Source organism: Chrysochloris asiatica, unplaced genomic scaffold (genome assembly GCF_000296735.1).
Source record: "Chrysochloris asiatica unplaced genomic scaffold, ChrAsi1.0 scaffold00021, whole genome shotgun sequence".
NCBI classification, from domain to species: Eukaryota; Metazoa; Chordata; class Mammalia; order Afrosoricida; family Chrysochloridae; genus Chrysochloris; species Chrysochloris asiatica.
The window spans coordinates 17191930-17213001 of NW_006408539.1; the positions used below are offsets into that span (position 1 = coordinate 17191930).

The following is a 21072-nucleotide window of genomic DNA, read 5'->3' on the forward strand; positions in this document are numbered from 1 at the left end:
TGTACACCGAAGCACTCAGGACTATACAACCATTCATTTAAACAACCAAAGGGCACACCCTGCAAGCCTACCTCCAGACCGTCAGCACACAGCTCCTCTCCCTTCCTGAGTCCAGGGTCCCCAGCAGCTCCATCTCTCTATGTCATCGTCTCTGCCTCCATCTCTGGCATCAATGCTTCCATGGATAGGGTCCCACACTCTGCTCTTCTCTCTTTATGGTCCCAGGGACCTCCACTCCTGGACCAAGATCAACTACTCCTTTCCTTTTGTTACAAAACATCTATCTTTTCATTTCCAACACTCATAGTCAGTCCTGATAGCAACTGTTCACTATTGAACCACAAGAGTCTTATCCCCATCTCCTTTAACCAGTCCCATCCAGACAGGTTGGAAACCACTCAGTGGAGATTCTACTTTCCCCCGTACCCTCTGAAACTAGGCTCCCTCTTGAAAGTTTGTAAGCCAGTCTCTTCCTGCCTTTGTAGGCCCCCCACCCCCATTTTGGGTAGCCAAGGTCTAAGTTGCCCATCCCTGCCAACCCTGTGTACCGAGGGGCGGGAATGATGCTTGCTGCAAAGATTCATTCTCTCTTTTAAGCTACTACATCCATAAATATAGGTCAAGTTCATCAAATTGCAGTGAGTTACATTTTTTCCCCCCTCTTCTTTCTTCCTCTAGTCAAGTTCTGATCATCCAGTCATTGAAGCAAGGTCAAATGGGTGTTATCTGCAAGTATGGGAGTTCTTGTGCATCTCCCCTCACTTCATATCAGCTGGACGCTTTACTCTCCACGCTTGTCTGGAGGCTTCTCTTGACTCATGTGGTTTTAGGGGTTAGAAAATCCCCAAATCAACAGGTCAGATGACAAGCTGCTGGCTCATGTCTCAAGAACCATATTTCAGAGTTTCATGACTTGGATCCAGAAGAGACAGAAAGAGAAGGAGAGAGAGAACTAGCTTTGCCAAAACATGCATATCTATTACATGGAGATCATACCCCTGGGGAAATTCCCCTTTCAATTGATTGATTGCCCACATCAGATCACAAAATGAAGGAAACTTGCATACAATGTTAAGCCACAGAGAATCATAACCTAGCTGAGCTAACACATACCATCACAGTGTATCCCTTGTCAAGTTGGCATCTGCTTGTCTGGAGGCTTCTCTTGACTCATGTGGTTTTAGGGGTTAGAAAATCCTGAAACCATACAGAATTTCTAGATAGAAATAATTATAGAGTCTTACTTATGTCTAACATGGTGCAACTAACTGGTATGAAACCAAAAATATACTAGTATGTATACACACACACATAAGGGTAAGCAAAAAACTCATAGAAATATATATATAAAGCTATTAGAGTCCTGGTGTGGTGCTGTGGGTTAATGCTCTGGACTACAAAGTGGGTCTGATCTGCAAGGTTGGCAGTTCAAGCTCACCAAGCTCACCAGCTGTTCCCTGGAAACCTTATGCAGCATCTCTATGGGTAGGAACTGACTCCATGGCACTTAACTACAGCAACAATTGTTTCTCAGCAAAGATTTCACCTAGGTATATACACTTCTGAAGGTGGTATTTTCATGTTTTAACCCTTCCTCAAACTCCCTACTCACTGATCCGTTTGTTGTACTGTGGTGACTCACATGTTGCTGTGATGCTGAAAGCTATGCCACTGGAATTTTAAGGACCAGTAGGCTCACCCGTGGTGGGCAGATTTCAGTGGAGCTTTCAGACTAAGAAAGATTTAGAAGAAGAGGCGGGTAAAAAGGGAGGCTGCAGATGATGCCTAGGATCAGTAGGTAACAGAAGGCCACTGGTTCAAGTACAAAGAACCCCCAACACAGGCCAAGTGAATGTAAGATCCAGACCCAACAGAGAGCAGGCAAACATTGCTTGAGTGTCTGATATATTGAAAGCAGGCCACACCCCCGAGGAAATTTCCTTTCAATTGATTGGCTGTTCATAAAAGATCTCATCATGGGAAATGACTTCATATTAAGCTCCAAACCACTGAGAATCGGGGCCTACTCAAGTTGATTTGTTGTTGTTAAGTGCCATCAAGTTGGTTCTGACCCATAGTGACCCTCTATAGGGTTTCCGAGAAGCAGCTGGAGAGCTTGAACTGCTGACTTTGCAGTTCAAATGACTTTGCAGTCCAGCGCATTAACCCACAGTGCCACACCAGGACTTCTGTCAAGCTGACTCAGTCAAATTGATACAAATGCTTAACTATCACAGAGATTATGCTGGGCTCAGTCAGCAATGCATATTTCTACTCAGCAAGGCTAATATGGCTATAGTCAGTGTAGAGTGCCTAATCTTCCAGCATCAGAGACCTGCATTGAGTCCTAATATGGGACCATTCCTCCAGGACACCAGCCGGCAGCCTGGTGGTAGGTTGATTATATTGGAACACATCATTAAAAGGGCAGATTTTTTTTTTTTTTTTTCTTACTGCCGTAGACATTCTGGATATGGATTTGCCTTCCTGGACACAATGTTTCTACCAAAACTACCATCTGTAAACTTGCATAATGCCTTGTCCACACAGAACTGCCTCAGATCAAAGGGCTCACTTCACAGCAAATGATGTGCTGCAATGGGCCCATGCTGATGGAATTCATTTGCCTTACTATGTTCCTCATCCAGGAACAGCTGACTTGAATGAATGATGGAATGGAATGTTAAAGACACATTATAGTGCCAACTAGGTGCCAATACTTTGCAGTGTTCTCCAGGAGGTTGTATACGCTCTAAACCAGAGTCTAATGTATGGTGCTGTTTCTCCGCTGGGCAGAATTCATAGGTCTAGGAGCCAAGAGTTAGAAACAGAAGCGGCACCACCACTTGTAAAGTTACCCACTTGCAAAATGTTTGCTTTCTGTCCCTGCAACCATATTATCTTCAGGTCTTAAAGTTTTAGTTCCGTAAGGAGGAACACTACCACCTGGAAACACAACACTTATTCCATTGAACTGGAACTAAAGAAGGCTCCCTGACCACTAAAAGTCTCCTCATGTCTTTGAATCAACAGGCAAAGAAGAGAGTTACAAAGATTGATCCTGATCAAGTAGAAGTTGGATTGACATTGCATAATGGAGGTAAATAACATACATAGAATCCAGGAGATTCCTTAGGCTGTGTCTTAGCACTACCATTCCCTCTGATTAAAGTCAATGGTAGACTATAGCAGACCAATTTTAGCATGGCTACTAATTGCTTAGATCCTTCAGGAATGAACTTTTGAAGTTTTGGGTCACTCCACTGGGTGAATAACCATGTCCAGCTGAGGAAAGGGAAAACAGAATGATTACTGAAAGACAGTAGTTCTTAATACCAGCTTTGCCCATATGGACTAGTTTAAAATTTTTTAATTGTTATTAATGATTCTTTTTCTTGTATGTACACGTCAAATATTTTTGCTTTGTTCATTTGAGAAATATAAGATGTAAATGGGGTCAGTGCATTTTTTGTTGTACGTGTATTAACTGCATATGACTTTATTCTTGTCTTTATTTCGAGATTCTATATATGGTTGAAGGAGATAGATACAGGTGTCAAGTTGACAAGGGGTGGATTGTGATGGTTAAAGTTTTGTGCCAACTGGACTGGGCCATAATCAACTCTATGATGAAGCCTCTTACTATGCAGCTAATCAATTGAAAGGAAGTTTCCTCGGATAGATCAGACACTTCAGATATATCAGACATTTGGGTAAAGCTTGCTTGTTCTCTGCTGGATCTGGATCTTATATTTTTCTTATCCTCCGATCTCCAGTTCTTTGGAATTGAGTCAGTGGCTTGCTCTATTACCTGCTCATCCTCGGACTCATTAGCAGCCTACCTTCCTACCCACCTGACCTGCCTGCATGCCTGCAAGCCTGCCTGTCAAACCTACCTGCTTGCCTGTCTCCTGGACCTGCTGCATGCCTGCCATTTGACCTGGAAATCTTAGTTCATCTGAGCCAGACTTGGTGCTGTCCCACTTCTACAACTGTGTGAGCCATTTCCTTGATATAATTGTTTTTTTTTTTTTGTTTTTTGTTTTTTTTCTAGAGAAACCAGCATAAGACAGAGCCCATGGACAATGACAAGTGTGTCTGTGGAAAGAGACTGACTGGCATTCCTAGAACCACATGATTGCTAAAATCCCCTTATGCCAAGGTCACATGTGAGTGAGCATTAATATGAGACACAAACATCTTCACTTCTTGGGTCAAGTCAGAGAGTTCTATCCACTCTTTCCCATACCTCCTAGTTACCAGTTTTCTAGTCATGTTCCTTACAAGTCCATCTGGACAAACCATTGGCTGCAACCCATGAATCAGTATACAATTGCACAACTGGCCACCTCTCCTTCAAAGCCAAATGAACAATCAGGTGCACTGCTTGAAGTTCTGCTAATTACAAGGATTTCCATTTGTCACTGTTTCTCAGGGAGGTCCCAGGAAGGCACTGCCATGTGGTTGCTGTTCACTTTTATGTGGATTCATGTATCTCACAAAGAACCATTTATAAGCCATTCACAAGTTTTGTCTTTCTCAGCCATCTGGTCATAATAAAATTCCAAAAGGTTGTAGGTGCAGATTGTGTGAAGTAAGGTAGTATCATGAGGGGAGATTATGAGTATTTGGGTCACTTCCTCGTATAATTTATTTATACCTTCAAGTCCTGCTTGAGTCCCATCTCTTATATGCCACTTGAATGATGGAGTGCTGATTTGTGTGTGCTACTTTATGACTATGTGGGCCATGATGGGCAGCTTCAACTGCATGGTGCTTTGTGTCTAATGGTTAATTGTTCAGTCTATGTTAAGACCCAGTAATGAGCCAAATACTGTTTCTGAAAAGGAGAGTAGCTATCTTCCGAGGATGGTTGAGCTTTGTGCTGAAATCCTAAGGATCTGTCCTGTGATTTACCAATAGGAGCATGCCAGAGACTCCACACAGCACTCCTATTGGTCACTGGAATTTCAAGCACCATTGGGACAGACGGATCATATGGTCCAAGTGGCAGAGGGGTTCGCATGGCAGTCTGAACCTTTTGCAGAGTCATCATTTGTTCTGGGCCCCACTTAAAACTAGCAGCTTTTTGAGTCACTTGATAGTAGTCCAGAGCAGCATACACAAATGTGGGATTTGTTTCCTCCAAAATTCTAGGAGGTGTCAGATGTAATAACTTACCCTTCACTTTAGAAGGAATAGCTTGACATGCTCACACCACTGTTGATATTAGATGCCATCGAGTTGGTTCCAACTCATAGTCACTCTATGTGCAATAGAACAAGATACTGCCAAGTCTTGTATCACTTCTCACTTGTTATTATGTTTGAGTCCATTGTCTCAGCCACTGTGCCAATCCATCTCATTGAGGGTCTTCATTTTTTTTGTTTTTTCTGACCATCATTTTACCAAGCATGATGTCCCTCACCAGGGACTAGTTTCTGTTCATATATCCAAGGAAGAGAGATGAAATCTCACCATTGACACTTCTAAGTAACAATCAAGCTGTACTTCTTTCAAAACAAATTTCTGCACTAACACCATAATTCAAATGAATCAATTCTTCTTAGATCTTCTTTATTCATTGTGCAGTGTTACTATGCATACAAGGCAATTGAAAATATCATGGCTTGGGTCAGTTGCACCTCAATCCTCAAAGTGACATCTTAGTTCTTTAAAACTTTGACGTGGTCTTTGCAGCAGATTTGTCCAATGCAATACGTCATTTGAGTTCTTCACTGCTGCTTCCCTGAGCGTTGATTGTGGATGCAAGTAAATCTTGATAAATTCAATCTTTTCTTCATTTATCATGATGTTATTTACTGGTCCACTTGTAAAGATTTTTGTTTTCTTTACATTGAGGTTTAATCCATTTTTCAGGTTGTATCCTTTGATCTTCACCAGTAAGTGCTTCAAGTCTTCTTAACTTCCAGCAAGCAAGGTTGTGTCATCTACATATGGCAGATTGTTCATGAGCCTTCCTTCAATCCTGATAACTCATTCTTCTTTGTATAGTCCAGTTTCTCAGATTATTTGCTAAGCATACAGACTGAATTAACAATGATGAATAAAACAACCCTAGTGCACACTTTTTCTGATTTTAAATCACCCAGTATCCCTTCATTCTATTAAAAAAATTACCTCTTGATCTACATAGAGGTTCCACATGAACACAATTAAGTGTTCTGGATTTCTTATTCTTCACAATGTTATGTTATTCTTATTTTAAAAGTGATCTATATTGTCAAACACTTCTGCATAGTCAATAAAGTACAAGTAAATTAGTATTCTCTGCTTTCAGCCAAGATCCATCTGATGACAGCAATGATATACCTCATCCCATGTCCTCTTCTGAATCGGACTTTAGTTTCTGGTAGCTTCCTGTTGATGTACTGCTGTAACTGTTTTTGAGTTATTTCAAGCAAAATTATGCTTGCAGTTGATATAAATGATTTTGTTTGCCAGTTCCTACATTCCATCGATACTTCTTCCTTACTAGATACAATTAGTTTAATGGCATCAGTGCAATAAACTACTGTGATGTCTTGTGGAAGTGAAAGTCAGTTAAGGTCCCTGTGCCCTAAATTATGACATAGGGGTACGTAGTTCATATACCTTTGAAGCAGGACAGTGAAGGTGTATTTCTGGCACTGCCAGTGGAAACAAATTGCTTCAGGTGTCATCTGAAACAGGCATGTAGAAAAAGACATTAGCCACATCAATATCTGCATGCAACGTGTCCTAAGCAGGGCAGTTCTAATGTCTTCCACTTGATGTTTCTTACCATAATAGTGCTTACTCCACATGTCAGGGGTCCCATGTGGTGGTTTATTCCAGTTGATGAGTATGTCTGTGCCAATCATTCATCCTGGAACTGGGAATATCACTCCAGCATGGGTTCCGGGACCCACTGGACCCATTGTGAGACAGTACTTAGTGAAGACTTCATTAAGAACCTGACCTTTATCTGCCCCTACTCTGACTAGAGGACTACAGTCACAATTTGAGTTTCCTGAAAGTATTGTACATTCAGAGACAATGTCTAGTTGTTGTTGTTAAGTGTTGCTGGTTCCGAATTATAGTGACCCTGTATAGGGTTTCCAAGGAGAGACTGGTGGGTGGGTTTGAACTGCTGACCTTGTTGTTAGCAGTTCAGTGCTCATCCTACACCACTACACGAATAATTCCTGAAATGATTTCAAATGATGATTTCAATTCCCCAGTGAGCAGCCACTCTTGTAAAACATTGCAGATCTCTTTGAGAAAGGCTTGGAGAAAGAGTAACAGTATAATTTTTTGTTAGAATAATGGGGCCCTTCCTCAAAGGGACTTGAAGATTCCAGGGGTTGTTGGTCTGTAAATGAGCTCAAGTCTTGGATTGAATGAGGATCTGTGACTCTCTATTCTGATGATTAAAGTGAGACTGTCATTCTCTTGATTTAGAATATTTGCTTGTACAAAACAAGTACATATTTAGTAGCTTTCCCAACAATTTCACTCTTTGTTGTTGTTGTTAGGTGCCATGGAGTCAGTTCCGACTCATAGTGACCTTGTACAGGGTTTCCGAGGCTGTAGATCTTTATGGGAGCAGAAAGCTTCATCATTCTCCTATGGAACAGCTGGTAGTTTCGAACTGCTGACCCTGAGATTCGCAGCCCGATTCGTAACCACTGTGCTACCAGAGTTCCATATCAATTTCACGCTTAGGGACACCATAAACAATGACAAAGGTCGTACAGTGGTATGAGCAGAAATTGCATATGAGCCACTGATGATCTGTCCTAGAGTTTGCTCCTGGCCTACAAGAAATCAGACTTCCTTTCAGGGCACAAATGACAACTTTCAGGTCTTGTATGTAGCACTTGAACTGTAACTCTGAAGCTTTGAGATAATCCTTTCTTTCACCACTTTGTCTAGCAGAAGTAGGACTAATCAACCAGCTTCTTTATATTTTTCATTCCGATAAAACTGTAGAAAAACAGAAAATATGCAATCACTCAGAGCCTTGTCTCTCACACATGCTTGATCTAGTTGTGGTAATATTTTGTGTTTTTCCATTTCCACCTCATGCCATGGATTAGCAGTGCCCTCTTTACTACTAGAGACAGAGCCATCAGTGCCTTTTGAGACGAGTCAGACTTGAGAACCAGGTCAGAAACCTCATCCTTGTGATTTGTTCCTCTAGAACCACTCCATTTATGGTACCAAAGGTTTCAGTCTGCTTTCTCCAGGGAAATTATATGCATGTGGAGTCCTGGTGTGACAATGTAGGATAAGCACTAGACCACAAGGTCAGTTTGAACTTCAAGGTCGGCAGTTTGATCTCATCAGTCGCTCCTCAGAAACCCTATACAGTGTCGCTGTGAGTCAGAACCAACTCAAAGGCATTTAACAACAACAATAACACATAGATAGATAGATAGATAGGTAGATAGATAGATAGATAGATAGATAGATAGTATTAAAGCATCCTCCCTATAGTACTGATCTTGCTCCATTAGACTTTCACCTGTTTGGTGTCCTGAAAGCAGCTCTTCCAGGACAAAGATTCCCCTCTGATGAAAAAGTGAAGACAGCGGTGCATTCTATGATTTGGGGCTACAACCCATTTGCAGCTTGTGTTGTGTGGGAACAATGGCTACATTTTGTCTTAAGATGTGCCTGAAACTTTCACTCAACAAGGGTTACTTCATCTCTGGATCTTTCTGTGCCCAGAGAAACAATATTTCATTCACTGTGGCTTATCTCAGAAGTCAGGGAAAGAAACCCGTCAGTGGTTCCCAAAACAAAGGGCCTCGTTTCTGGCTTTTGGATACCAATACTTTGTCATCCTTACCATGGGTGTATAATACATAAATACATAGTTCATTTGATTTTAAAATACCTACCATATTTTAAATTATAAAATAACATTCAATGATTGCCAAAACCCATGGCATGCATGTTTAATTACTGCTTCCTACATGTCTTGGGTTACTGTGTTGACCCAGGGAAGCAGAGTACACAGAGAGCACATATTACAATTCACACACCAGTGAGTTCACTCTCTGTCCCTTTATATAAATGTGTTAAATCATTTCACAGTATGAGGAAGAAAGACTTATGCAACTAGTAAATTCTGGGAAGGCCTGGGAGGAGCAAGTGTCTTGTGCTGAGGACGGTGTGTGCCTGCGTAGTGTGGATTTTGACCAACCTGAAGGTAAGGTTAACAACTCAAACATTAGATTGTACCTTCTTTGATAAGATTATTGTAACCGGTGATGACTTAGGCATTTCACAGAAAGCGTAGGGAAACGTGTTTAGTTGGAACCAAAGGAAAGGGGCAGTGAGACCTCCATGGAGTGAAGAGTTGGCAGGGAGCAGGAACACAGATGTAAATCTAGGCCGGATGGTTTCTTTCCATCTGCTTATGTTCTGGTTTTCAATATTGTGGAAATCTGCTTCTTCCTACTCCCAGTCTTCATGCCTGGGCTAAGATGAGGACTTTAAAGATGATGGAACTGAGGTTGAATTAATAATTTGTCTGTAAATATCTATGGACACCCAAGGAGAAATGTGCTATGTGGTCTCAAAATTTAGAGCCTCTTATTTTAGGTTATGTCTCTCTTTGGTGAACTAGAGGGAAACATGCGATATGGAGACTTAGAAAAATTGGATTTTAGTTCTGAATTTGAGGCTTTCTACTTACATGAACGCTGCTGGGTTTATTATCTTATCTCAGTTTTCTTTTGTTGAATGAAATGTGGGACCTAGGACTATTGTTCCCGTATCTATAACTCTTGTTGTTGTTGTTGTTGTTAAGCGCCACCAAGTTGGTTCCAACTCATAGCACCCTTGTTTAGGGTTTCCGAAGAGCAGCTGGTGAGTTTGCAGTCTAGGGCTGATGCACAGCATCACTCTGAATTAAGGCCACGTTCATTTAAGAGAAAGGAAAATAATATTTGTAGAATAAAGTTTCTATCTTGAGATGTCATATTATTTATAGAATTTAATTATCACAACAAACTTTCAAGGTATTTATTATTTTTACTGGTGACACTGAGGGTTAGGTACTGAGCTGTTAACTGCAAGAACAGTGGTTCAAACTCACCAGCTGCTCTGTGGAAGAAAGATGAGGCTATCTGTTCCCATAAAGATTTACAGCCTTGGAAATCCTACATAAAGTTGCTATGAGTAGTAATCCACTCAATGACTATGGGCTTTTGTTAATTTTTTATTTTATAGATATAGGCTTAGAGAAATCCTACTGGATACTCACATGTATAGCAAAGGTAATGTTCATATAGAATCCCAGTTTGCTTGGTTTGAAAACTTTATTGTAAAAACTCATGATTGACCATTTAAACGGATTGGCCCTTCAGCAGGACAAACCTGTTTTTGGATTCTGTACATTTAATTAGAATTATCTGGGGTAGCCCAAGAATGCTTTGATTTTAAGAGAGCAATGGGCTCAAGCTTAGCAATGACTGTGAGGCCGGTGCAGGATTGGGCAGTGTTTCGTTCTGTTGTTCATAGGGGCTCATGAGTCTGAACAAACTGGATAGTACCTAACAACATTGTGTGAGATAGTACCTAACAACACTGTGTGAGATAGATAGTAGCTAACAACACTGTGTGAGTTACTGGGAGCTTGGTGTCTATAGAGGATAAGTACTGGATTATGAACCACAAGGTTGGTGATCCAAACCCATCAGCCATTCTGAGGGAAAAAGATGAGGCTTTCTGATTCTATAAATATGTACAGCCTCTGAAACCCTATACGAGGTCATTATGAGTCAGAACAAGCTTGATGGCACTTAACAACAACAACTTAACATGTGAGTTATATAAGATGATCTTTCCAAACAGTTGCGTAGGGGTGCGTGGGGGGTGGGGTGGGCGGGAGGGAACCAAACTGCTTTACATTTCATAAACTCAGAAATAGGACTTTGCCCTTAAATCTATTCTCATTTTCTTGTGCACGTGAACCCGCAGGCCTCTCCACTTCTCTTTCTCCATTCCATCCCCACCAGGTTCTAATAAAGACAATGAGGCGACCAAGACGTTCATGCTCAGAGACTTTCACTTCCAGGCTGATGTGAAAAGAGTGGTTGCTTTTCAAGGAAGGGGTAAATTCCTGTGAGAAATGGCCAGGCCATTTAAACTTGCTCATCTTTGTGTAGAAAATGTTAAGACTGCTTTATCGGAACCACACCTTTCGGGAAAGCTAGGAAAAGTGGTTGCTGGACCTCCTGATATTGGAAGGCATTGGGTAAATTAAATTCTTCTGATTTAATTATGTCAGAATTCGGACTTTCCTGTTAATATTCTCAGCCAAACCCAGAAACCACAAGTTTTCTTTTTCATGTGTCTTTACAAGACTTACCGTACCGAGTTTCTTTCCCCCTTTTGAAACATGAGGACCAAACAAGGCATTTCCCTAAGACTTTAGTTCAAAGTGCCCCATGAGCTATTTAAATTAAATCTATAACTAAGTCATGACCATTACAATATACAAGATACAACCAAAGTTTGCACCACCCCAAACCCCTTTTCTAATTCCCCTCCCCTGTGGATCACATGCTTTAAAATATTTTGAATGTGAAAGCGTAGTTAATGAATAGTGGTTTTGATCCTCTTTTTTATTAATAGAAGTCTATCAGATTTTCTAATGAATATTAAAAAAAATAGTATTGCCTTGAGTTGAACGAATTCAGTAGTAAGCAGAATACACACACGGAAACACACTCTTGCTCCGTTTGGTTAATTAGTTTGATTAAGTGTGGCTACACAAGGTCAGCGGTTCAAGCTCACCAACTACTCATCGGAAACCCTACACAGGGTCGCTATGGGTCAGAACCGACTTGATGGCACTTCACAACAACAACAAGACAAGTTTGTATTGGACTTAGTGGTAACAGAGAGACAATTTTTTAAAACTTCACAGATTCCTCTGGAGTACATAGTTTTCGGTGTTCTTTTCTGAAAGTTGTAGGCATTTAAATTCAGACAATAGAGCTACCCAACTACACTATTGAAATTCTCTAATTCCCTGATCGTATTTTACATATTTCAATGTCTTCTAATAGATTGAATTTTACAAGACAGTCTTACAAAATCTTATAAGTACTCGAGTCGACCCTATGAAAGAAAGAGAGAGAATGCAGAATTGGGAATGTGGAATTCTCTTAAAATAAACAAAGGAAGCATACATCCATGCCCAGAGAACCCTCTTGAGGATTTCTGAGTGGGTCACGCTAGTTCCCAAGGCATCTGTGATGAAGAAAAGTGTATAGGTCCCGTAGCTCAAGAACATACGTAAATCTATAACGTTTTGGTTAGATTCTCTGGGACATGACTCTGGAAAGAAGGGCTTCTGAAGATGGAGTGATAGTAAAAATCTCCCCACCTTTATTTTCAAAGGTGACATACCTTAGTTTTCCAGGCTGACCAGTCCTGAGTGTAGGTCACCCATGGTGTGTGGGTCTCCTTGGCCTCCACAGTTATCAGAGAAAGAGTCAGCTCCTCACACTCTGGACAAGGGCAATAAGTGGTTTGGTCTTGAAGGCAGATGTGGGCATCATAACGAGATCCCTACAGATACCTTCCTCTGGAATTTGTGGTGAAATTCAATGAGAAAATGCACCTCAAGGCTTCTTGCTCAGAGCATGTGCTCAGTACATACATTTAAGGAGTCAGGACAAGCTGATTTGAGCTTTAAAGGCCAACCACTCAGTAAACTGGGCCTATCTCATAAAGGGTCGTAAAGCAAGGACATGCCCAAGTCAGAGTGCATTTGGTATCAGAATTTCTGGGTTTGTTGTTGTTATTTTCTTCCACAAAGCTCCCCCTTGAACATTTGTTGTTAAATGCTGTTGAGGAGGTTCTGACTTATAGCGACCCTCTGTAGGGCTTCTGAGGAGTGGATGGTGGGTTTGAACCACCAACCTTCTGATTAGCAGTCCAGGGCTTATCCTGCAGGACCACACAAGGACTTGTAAGTTTCGTGAAACATAAGTAATCTTTGCCCTTGTCTGAAATAAATGATTAAATAGCAGAGTCTTGACCTAATGCTGTTGTTGACACTCACATTTGTGTTCCAGATAACAGGCGGAGCAATGGACATGTTTAGTGCTGCAAATGCACAGTTCTGCTTTGATGTCTTTCGAGAAATGAGCTATGACCACACAACTGAGAATCTCTTCTTTTCTCCCTTGGGTCTCTTGTCCACCCTTGCTGTGGTGCTTTTTGGGGCCAGAGGTGAGAGTGCCTCTCAGATAGAAAAGGTAAGTCACAGAGACACTCCTCATTGTGTCTAGAGGACAGTCAAGTGATGTCAAGACTGTCTTCCATGGAGGCTCATAGACAGCCCATTCTGAAACACAAGAGGATGCCCATCATCACTTAAGGTCATCTATGAGATCACCTATTATAAAAGGATGCAGAAGGCAAGAGTTCTCCTAGCTCTATTCAGAGAGGCAAGCAATGAAGGGACAACAGCTGGGGCCCCTGGTCTGTGGTAGAACTGAAATCTTCATCCCCACCCCACCCAACTGCAACCTTAGCTTCCTCTAGAGTCTTTCTGCTGTGAGTTAGGATCCCCAAACTGTTTCCCCAATTCTGGAGCATCTAACACCCTCCCAGTTGAGACTCATTCCTTCTATGCTCTGTTTCATCATAACATAACCCTTTGAAAGTAATCTACTTTGAGATACAAATGCACAAGTGACATTTGATGACAAAACTATATCAAGTGTTCAGGACTGTGTCCTGGATTGAGTGAGGGCCCACTGCTTCTAGGACCCAGCCCTTAAGAGGCTTTCAAAGCTATTTTGACTGTTGACTAAGAGATGTTGACTGAATAAATGAATGAATATCATCACATAAATATAATATTGAGTAATATTAAGAAGCTTACAATCTAAGGGAAGCATTTATAATTTACACAAATTACCAAGGGAATCATCAACTTTTAACTCAATGGAGAATTTCTAGTGAGTGGAAGCAATATCCCTTGGTGGGGATCTTTCAACTTGTCTTACTCATCGCTCACTGATTTTATGGGGATGGTTAACAGTGGAATACGCTGTCTCCCAATCCAGGATTTGAACTGGAAATGAATATGAAAAGCTGGAGTCCAACTCTGAGTTTAAACATAAAAAGAACATTAAATGTAAAGACTCTTGTGTTCCATTTGATTCTCCTTGCATGCATCAGAAAAGTAGGTCTCACCCATAGTAGGTGCTCTTTAAATTCATGTGTGCAGAGAGAAAGACATAGCTGAGAATGAGGAAGATGTGAGAATCTGTCCAAGTCATCTGCAGTGAGGATGCATAGAGCCACTTTTTGCCCCGTCTCTCTTTCTAGGTGAGAGGCATTGCTGGCTGGTGACCCCATCCATGCCAGTGTTTGCTTCAGGTTATGCAACCAGAGAGATACATGATGCACCGTGCTGTGAACAAAAAGATTGGAAATACTTCCTTATCTCTTATGACAATCATGTGACCTGAGTTAGAAGAGACTTGAGGAACTAAAAAGTTTTTCCTCACTGCTTCTAGCATGTTATTGTTGTTAAGTGCCTTTGAGTCCATTCTCACTCAGAGTGACCCTGTATAGGGTTTCCATGGAGCATCTGGTGAGTTCAAACCATTGACCTTGTTGTCCAAACCAACCTTGTAGTCCAGTGCTTTAGAATGAAGAAAAACCCTCATCTTTACATCCCAATAGTGCTTCTTTCCTACAATGCTTGAAAGATTCAGCCAACAGCTCAGAATTCCAGGTCCAACAACTGTGCTCCAATGATGATGATGATGGTTACGAAGGTTGAATCAATGCCAGAATGCACCATTCTTGCACAGTCCTTGAATTATGGACCCGTAGTATGTCCTTGGAGTCCTAATGTGGCTCTGTGAGATAAAGCACTGGACCAAAAGATCGGTTTGATCCACAAAGTAGGTTGTTCAAATTCACCATCTGCTTCTTGGAAACCCTATACGGGGTCACTATGAGTTGGAACCAACTCAACACTTAACAGCAACAAGAGCATTATGTCTTCAAGGAGCGCTGGTGGTGCAGTGACTAAGCGCTCAACTGTGAACCAAAAAGTCAGCAGTTCAAATCCACCAGCTACTGCACAGGAAGTAATGTCAGCCTGCTTTCATAAAGACTAGAGTTTTGGAAATGGGGCTATTCTACTGTGTCGTACAGGGTCCCTCCGAATCAGAATATGCTCTACCGTAATGGGCTTGGGTTTTGTGCTGCTCTTATGATGTCTTCATGCTGCTCTTGGGCCATCTCACAAAATTCCAACTCTGTTCTATGTGCTAGGGTTGAAAAGAATGCACCTTAGAATCAAGGATGGCAAGACTTTGGCTCACATATTTTGGAGCAGTCTCTGGGGAAGGATGTCATGCTTGGAAAAATAAAGAGATAGCAAAAAAGAGAAAGCCCCTCAACAGGATGGGTTGACATAGAGTGGCTATGACAATGGTTCAAGTATAGCAAGAATGCTGAGGATGGCCCAGGACTGGGCAGTATTTGGCTCTGTTTTACACAGGGTGGTTCTGAGTTGGAATCAACTTGGGGACACCTAACAATAATTGTGTGCTCTGTTACACCTCAGTGGAGAGGTTGTTCAGACACTTTGAAATCCTTTAATAAGGCAGAACATAATGCTGCTGAGTAGTTTATTAATAACCATTCATTGTTTTTATTGTTGTTAAGTGCTGTCAAGTCAGATATGACTCATAGTGACCCTGTGTAGAGTTTTGGAGGAGCGACTGGTGGGTTTGAACTGCTGACCTTGACATTATCGGTCCAGTGCTTGGTATTATCACAGTACCACACCAGATGATCTGTACTTTAGGAGTGGTGTACTCACCTTACACACACTACCTCCTTACCCCATTTCTGTTCTTAAAACCACAAGATACATCTGAACCACTCACTGTGAATACTTGAGGAGAGTTACAAAAAGTTTTTTTTTTTAGCTATTCTGTAAAGATGACCTTAGTAAATTATGGTGAGACCTCAGCTGAATCAGTGACTGTGTGACTATAAGACAGTTGTTGCTATGAAGTGCTGTTGAGTTGGTTTCGAGTCACAGTGAACCTGTGTAGGGTTTGCTAGAAGTGTCTGGTGGGTGTGAACCACCAACCTTGTGGTTAACATTCTGCTGGTTATCCTACACCATGACACCAAGACTGTTGTTGTTGTTGTTAGGTGCCATCGAGTAGGTACCGACTCATAGCGACCTTATGCACAGCAGAGCAAAACACTGCCCGATCCTAGGCCAAACACATTACTGTTGCCATGCTTGAGTCCATCGATGCTGCCACTTGGCCAATCCATCTTGTTGGGGGTCTTCCTCTTTTTCTCTGACCCTCCACCTTACCAAACACGATATCCTTCTCCAGCGACTGGTCGCTCCTTGACAATATGTCTGAAGTATGAGAGACAAAATTTGGCCATCAGGAAACATGAACTTTATTGAAGAGAATAATACCAACTACTGGACTTTTAAGAGTCTTGATGAGGCACTGTAGGATAAGTCCTGGACTGGTAACCACAAGGTTGGTGGTTCAAACCCACGAGCCCTCTCAGAAACCCTATACAGAGTAGCTATGAGTTGGAACTGAATCAACAGCTACAACAAAAAAACTAGATACTCAAAGGGGTACTGTAAGCACTGAATCAGATAATTAATGTTTGTGAAAGCAACTTGAAAACAATCACCAAACTGTGATATAATAATTATTGTGTACCAGTGAATGACCAAGGATATTAACTGCCTACAAAAGTCACCCATGGTGGACAGGTTTCAGATGAGCTTCCAGACAGACAGACTAGGAAGAAGGACAGATAAACTACTTCTGAATATTTAGTCACTGAAAACCTTGTGAACAGCAGAGAAACACTGTCAGATATAATGCCAGAAAATGAGCCCCTGAAGTTGGACATTAGTGTGGAAAGGTTGGCAGTTGCAACTCACCAGCTGCTCCAGGAGAGAATGATGTGGTAATCGGCTTCCATGAAGGCTGCAGCCTCGGAGCTCTAGGGGGCAGGTCTACTCTGTCTTGTAAAGTCCCATTGAGTCTGATTTCACTTGATGGGAACAGATTCTGCTTTTGTTTTTTTGAGATAATACCTACACTCCATCTCCAGTGCTCCCTAACCCTTAAACTCCTGCCCAAGAGCACTTGAAAGATTTTGTTTGGCAGACTCACCTTTTCTCCTTGAAATCACATTTTCCTTTTTCTTAATGAAGAGAAAAACTAAGAAACTTACAAGTAAAAAGGGTAGTAAACAATAGAAAATTCATAAAATGCAAAAAGCATATCATTTATCAAGAAAATGGTTTTCGGTGTCATGGTCTGGTCTTCTGAAGAAATATTTGCAAAACCTTTGAAAGTAGTTCTGTGTTTTCCATTGTAGGTTCTGCACTTGGATGAATTGACAAGAACTGCTAATTCTTCTAACGAAGAGGTAGATACAACATTTTTGCTTTTTTTTTTTTTTTTTAAATCTCTCTGATGCATCATAAGACCTAAGGTTAAAGTAAATGAGAGAACACGTATTCCAGATCTCCTTGAATACATACCGTCACTGAGTTAGCAGTCATGCATAGGCTGTTTTCAAAGAATAAATCATTTGGAATTAAGTGGTGACAAAATGAAAAGTGTTCAAAAGAATGTACTAAAGATGACTTGTCTTTAAGAAGAAGGGCTATGCCCTCCATTGAGTAATAAGTTCAGAAGGGAGATTAGTCTAAGGAGACAGCATCTTGGAACCCCAAAAGATACCTGGAGAGGTCATTCATCACACAAGCAGCTTCCAACAGCACCTGGAGCCCCTGGAGCCCCTGTGTAGGAAACACAGCTGTTTGTGTTTTTTCTTTCACTCGGGTTCAGAAAATGAAGAGGGAAATGGGAATCCCAGGTCTCAACACACAAGTGCCATTTTTGGAAAATGTTACTGCATAAAGATAGGCTTACCTTTTTGAGTCTTCTTGTCCAGTGTTTCTCTATATTGGTAATTTCCTGGGGAAATTGGTAACACGTAGCTTCTTTTGTTTGAGGTGTTCTGTGGCTTCCCAGAGGATGTGATCTCTCTCGAGTGGGGTCACTTAGACCAAATGTTATGTATTTATTACTAGACTTATTACTCAATATTTCTATATGTTACAAAGTACTACAAAGTTTTTTTGCATGCCAATTTTTCTAAAAATAATATGTCAAGATGTGTGCCCTGGGCCAACTGGTGGAGGAGACAGGGCAAGACCTGACTCGGGCAGGAGTGGTGCCAGGTTGTCCCACACACCTGTGAAGGAGATTGTCATAGACACTTAGGATCTTTATATAAGAGCAGGTCGCCAAGCTACTCATTGTGGTGAAAGGGAAGAGTTTCAATATGTACAAATGGTGGAGTGAGTAGGCTACGATTTGATTTGTTTTGAAATAGTTTGATGAAATCTGGGGGTGCCCTTAATCACAACAAAAACAACAATACAGTCTCTATGAGCCAGAATCTATCAGATGGCAGTGGCTCAAGGCAAGAGGAGTCCCTGGGAGGTGCCAATGGGTAATGCACCCTGCTGCTAAGTTGGAGGCTGGAGACCACCGCCAGGTGCTTCGGTAGAGATACCTGGAGATCTACTTTAGAAAAATAATCTGCTGAGTTACATTAAAGTTGGCATAATTTCTAACTTCTAATAGGATGTGAAGGTGTATTTTTTTCCTAATATATGAAACTAAAAATGTCAATGTAAAAATTTCAATGTAAAAAAACAAACGTAAAAATCAAGTGTGTTTCTTCAGGTTTATGTGATTTATGTGCTAAGACAAGTCTCTAAACTGTATTTTGTATTCCAATATAATTCACTGTACATTAAAACATGAAACCTCATAGGTTTTGTTATTACAAGTTTAATAAACATTTACAGAAAGCAAAAACACACAAAAATAATCAGCTGTTGAACCCTATAGAACACAATTCTTCTCTGACTCATGTGGGGCCATCATCGCTCTGCACTGACTGTCTCCAGGAAAAGTTGGTGCTGGTTTGAGTGCAGACTGAAGGACTTCTGATCTAGCGTCAGTTCATCCTTAGGCCCCAGAAGTCACAGCTCTACAGTTTCAAATCTTTTTAATTTGCATCTTAGTGTGGAAAAGATACGGGAATCCACTCATACATCCAAGCCCTCCTCTCTGAAATCAGCAAGTCCAGAGGCAGTCCAGTTTACATGACAACTGGAATGTTTGCAGATAAAGCTCATCCATTTCTCCCGGTGAGTCAAAGGAAACCATGTTTCCACAAGTAAAGTAGGCAGGCACCTTTCATTCCTGTCTTTATATAATCTATCCTTGAACTCTTAGTGTTTCCAAAGCTGAGGGAAATGTAAAGTATATAAAGCATAATATATACCACATACGTTATAGATTATTGTTGTTGTTAGGTGCTATTAAGTCCATTCTGCCTCCTAGCCACCCTATGTACAGCAGAACCAAACACGGCCTGGTCCCGCCACCTGCACCATCCTTCCGATTGTTAGGTGTGAGCCCACTGTTTCAGCCAGTGTATCAGGCCATCATACTGAGAGTCTTCCTCTTTTCGCCACCCCTCTACTTCACCAAGTATGATGTCCTTCTATAGGGACTGGTCACTCCTGATAGTGTGACTAAAGCATGTATGTGAGACAAATAGAATATAAAAGATATATTTTTTGCATTTTTATCTAGAAAATTATAAAAGGATTTAGGATTGTCATTTTCTAATACTAGATTCTAACTAGTCCAGTTAGGTTTCAGAAGCATAAAAACATATATTTTGCATATTCTATGACTTAAAACATACCACTGAAAGATTTTGACATCAGTAGTCAAAAAGGAATTGACACCTTGGGACTCCAGATTTAGGGTACTGATAATTCTAAAATTGATTGTACTGATTTTTCATTTATGGGCATAAGGCAAAATGTCTGAGGCTGAAAAGAAAATGTTCTTGTCAATAAAATAACACCCTTTAGTTATTTGTTAATTTTACTTAAGTTTCTGCTTCAAACATGAAAATGGTACTGTATATATTTTTATTAGTTCGTTCAGGGATCCTGGTGTGGCGCTGTAGGATAAGCACTTGACCTCAAGGTTCGTTTGAACTGCAAGGCTGGTAGTTCAAGCTCACCAGCCGCTCCTCAGAAACCCTATACAAGTTTGCTATGAGTTGGACCTGACTTGAGGGCAATTAATGAAAACAACAACAACAACAACAGTTCTATATAACAGTCTTTTATACATTTGTACTTCCATTTACCTATACTTCCTACCATGAAGGTCTAAGTATATTAAAATCATGATTTAGTTCTTATAGCTCTTATTTTTTCTATTCTTATTTATAGAAATATTCAGACTGTATGGAGCAATTATACAAAGTGAAACCTGAAAATTTGGATTTCAAAAGCAATATAGAAGACACCAGAATGCAGATTAACTCATGGATTGAAAACAAAACAAAAGGTGAGGGACCTAAAATTAACTTCACCCTCTCTCCTTCCATTCTCCTTATTTCTTCCCCTTCTTCCCTTCCGTCTTAATACATATCATTTCCATAGACTTACTAACATATACTATCCTTTTGTATTGATATAATCTGTTGGCTACATCCTTAGGGGAAAGATTATTGGTCACATTCATTTTAAATATTTATAGTCAAATATGACTGTCTTCTCTCCTATAGCTTTTAGGCCAAGAATTGTTGAAAGAGCTCTTTCTCACCCTAACATTATGCATGCGAAATGTACATGTAAGAAAACATCATAGATTTTTGTTGTCCTGTTTGACAATTGAGTTTTTCCTCCATCTGTAATACAAATTATTATTAGTGTAGGAATTTTGAATAACAAAGTGAAGGTTGAATAATAAAGACACACTTTGTTGTTGTTGTTGTTAGTGCCATGGAGTTGGTACCGACCCATAGAGACCTTATGCACAGCCGAACAAAACACTTCCCGATCCTGGGCCAAACTCACTACTGTTGCCACGCTTGAGTCCATTGATGCTGCCACTTGGCCAATCCATCTTGGTGGGGGTCTTCCTCTTT

At 40.8% G+C, this 21072-nt stretch overlaps 1 protein-coding gene across 1 annotated transcript in view; it reads left to right on the top strand.

Moving 5' to 3' along the window:
- Window positions 1-3094: 3094 nt before the first annotated feature.
- The window catches only part of LOC102836022 (serpin B12-like), a 31796-nt gene continuing 13818 nt past the window's right edge, over window positions 3095-21072 (top strand). Inside the window, exons 1-5 of the mRNA XM_006837582.1 lie at window positions 3095-3100; window positions 9085-9199; window positions 11013-11077; window positions 13083-13265; window positions 20372-20489. Of these exons, the coding sequence (XP_006837645.1) occupies window positions 3095-3100; window positions 9085-9199; window positions 11013-11077; window positions 13083-13265; window positions 20372-20489 (487 nt within the window). The remainder of the gene's footprint in view (window positions 3101-9084; window positions 9200-11012; window positions 11078-13082; window positions 13266-20371; window positions 20490-21072) is intronic.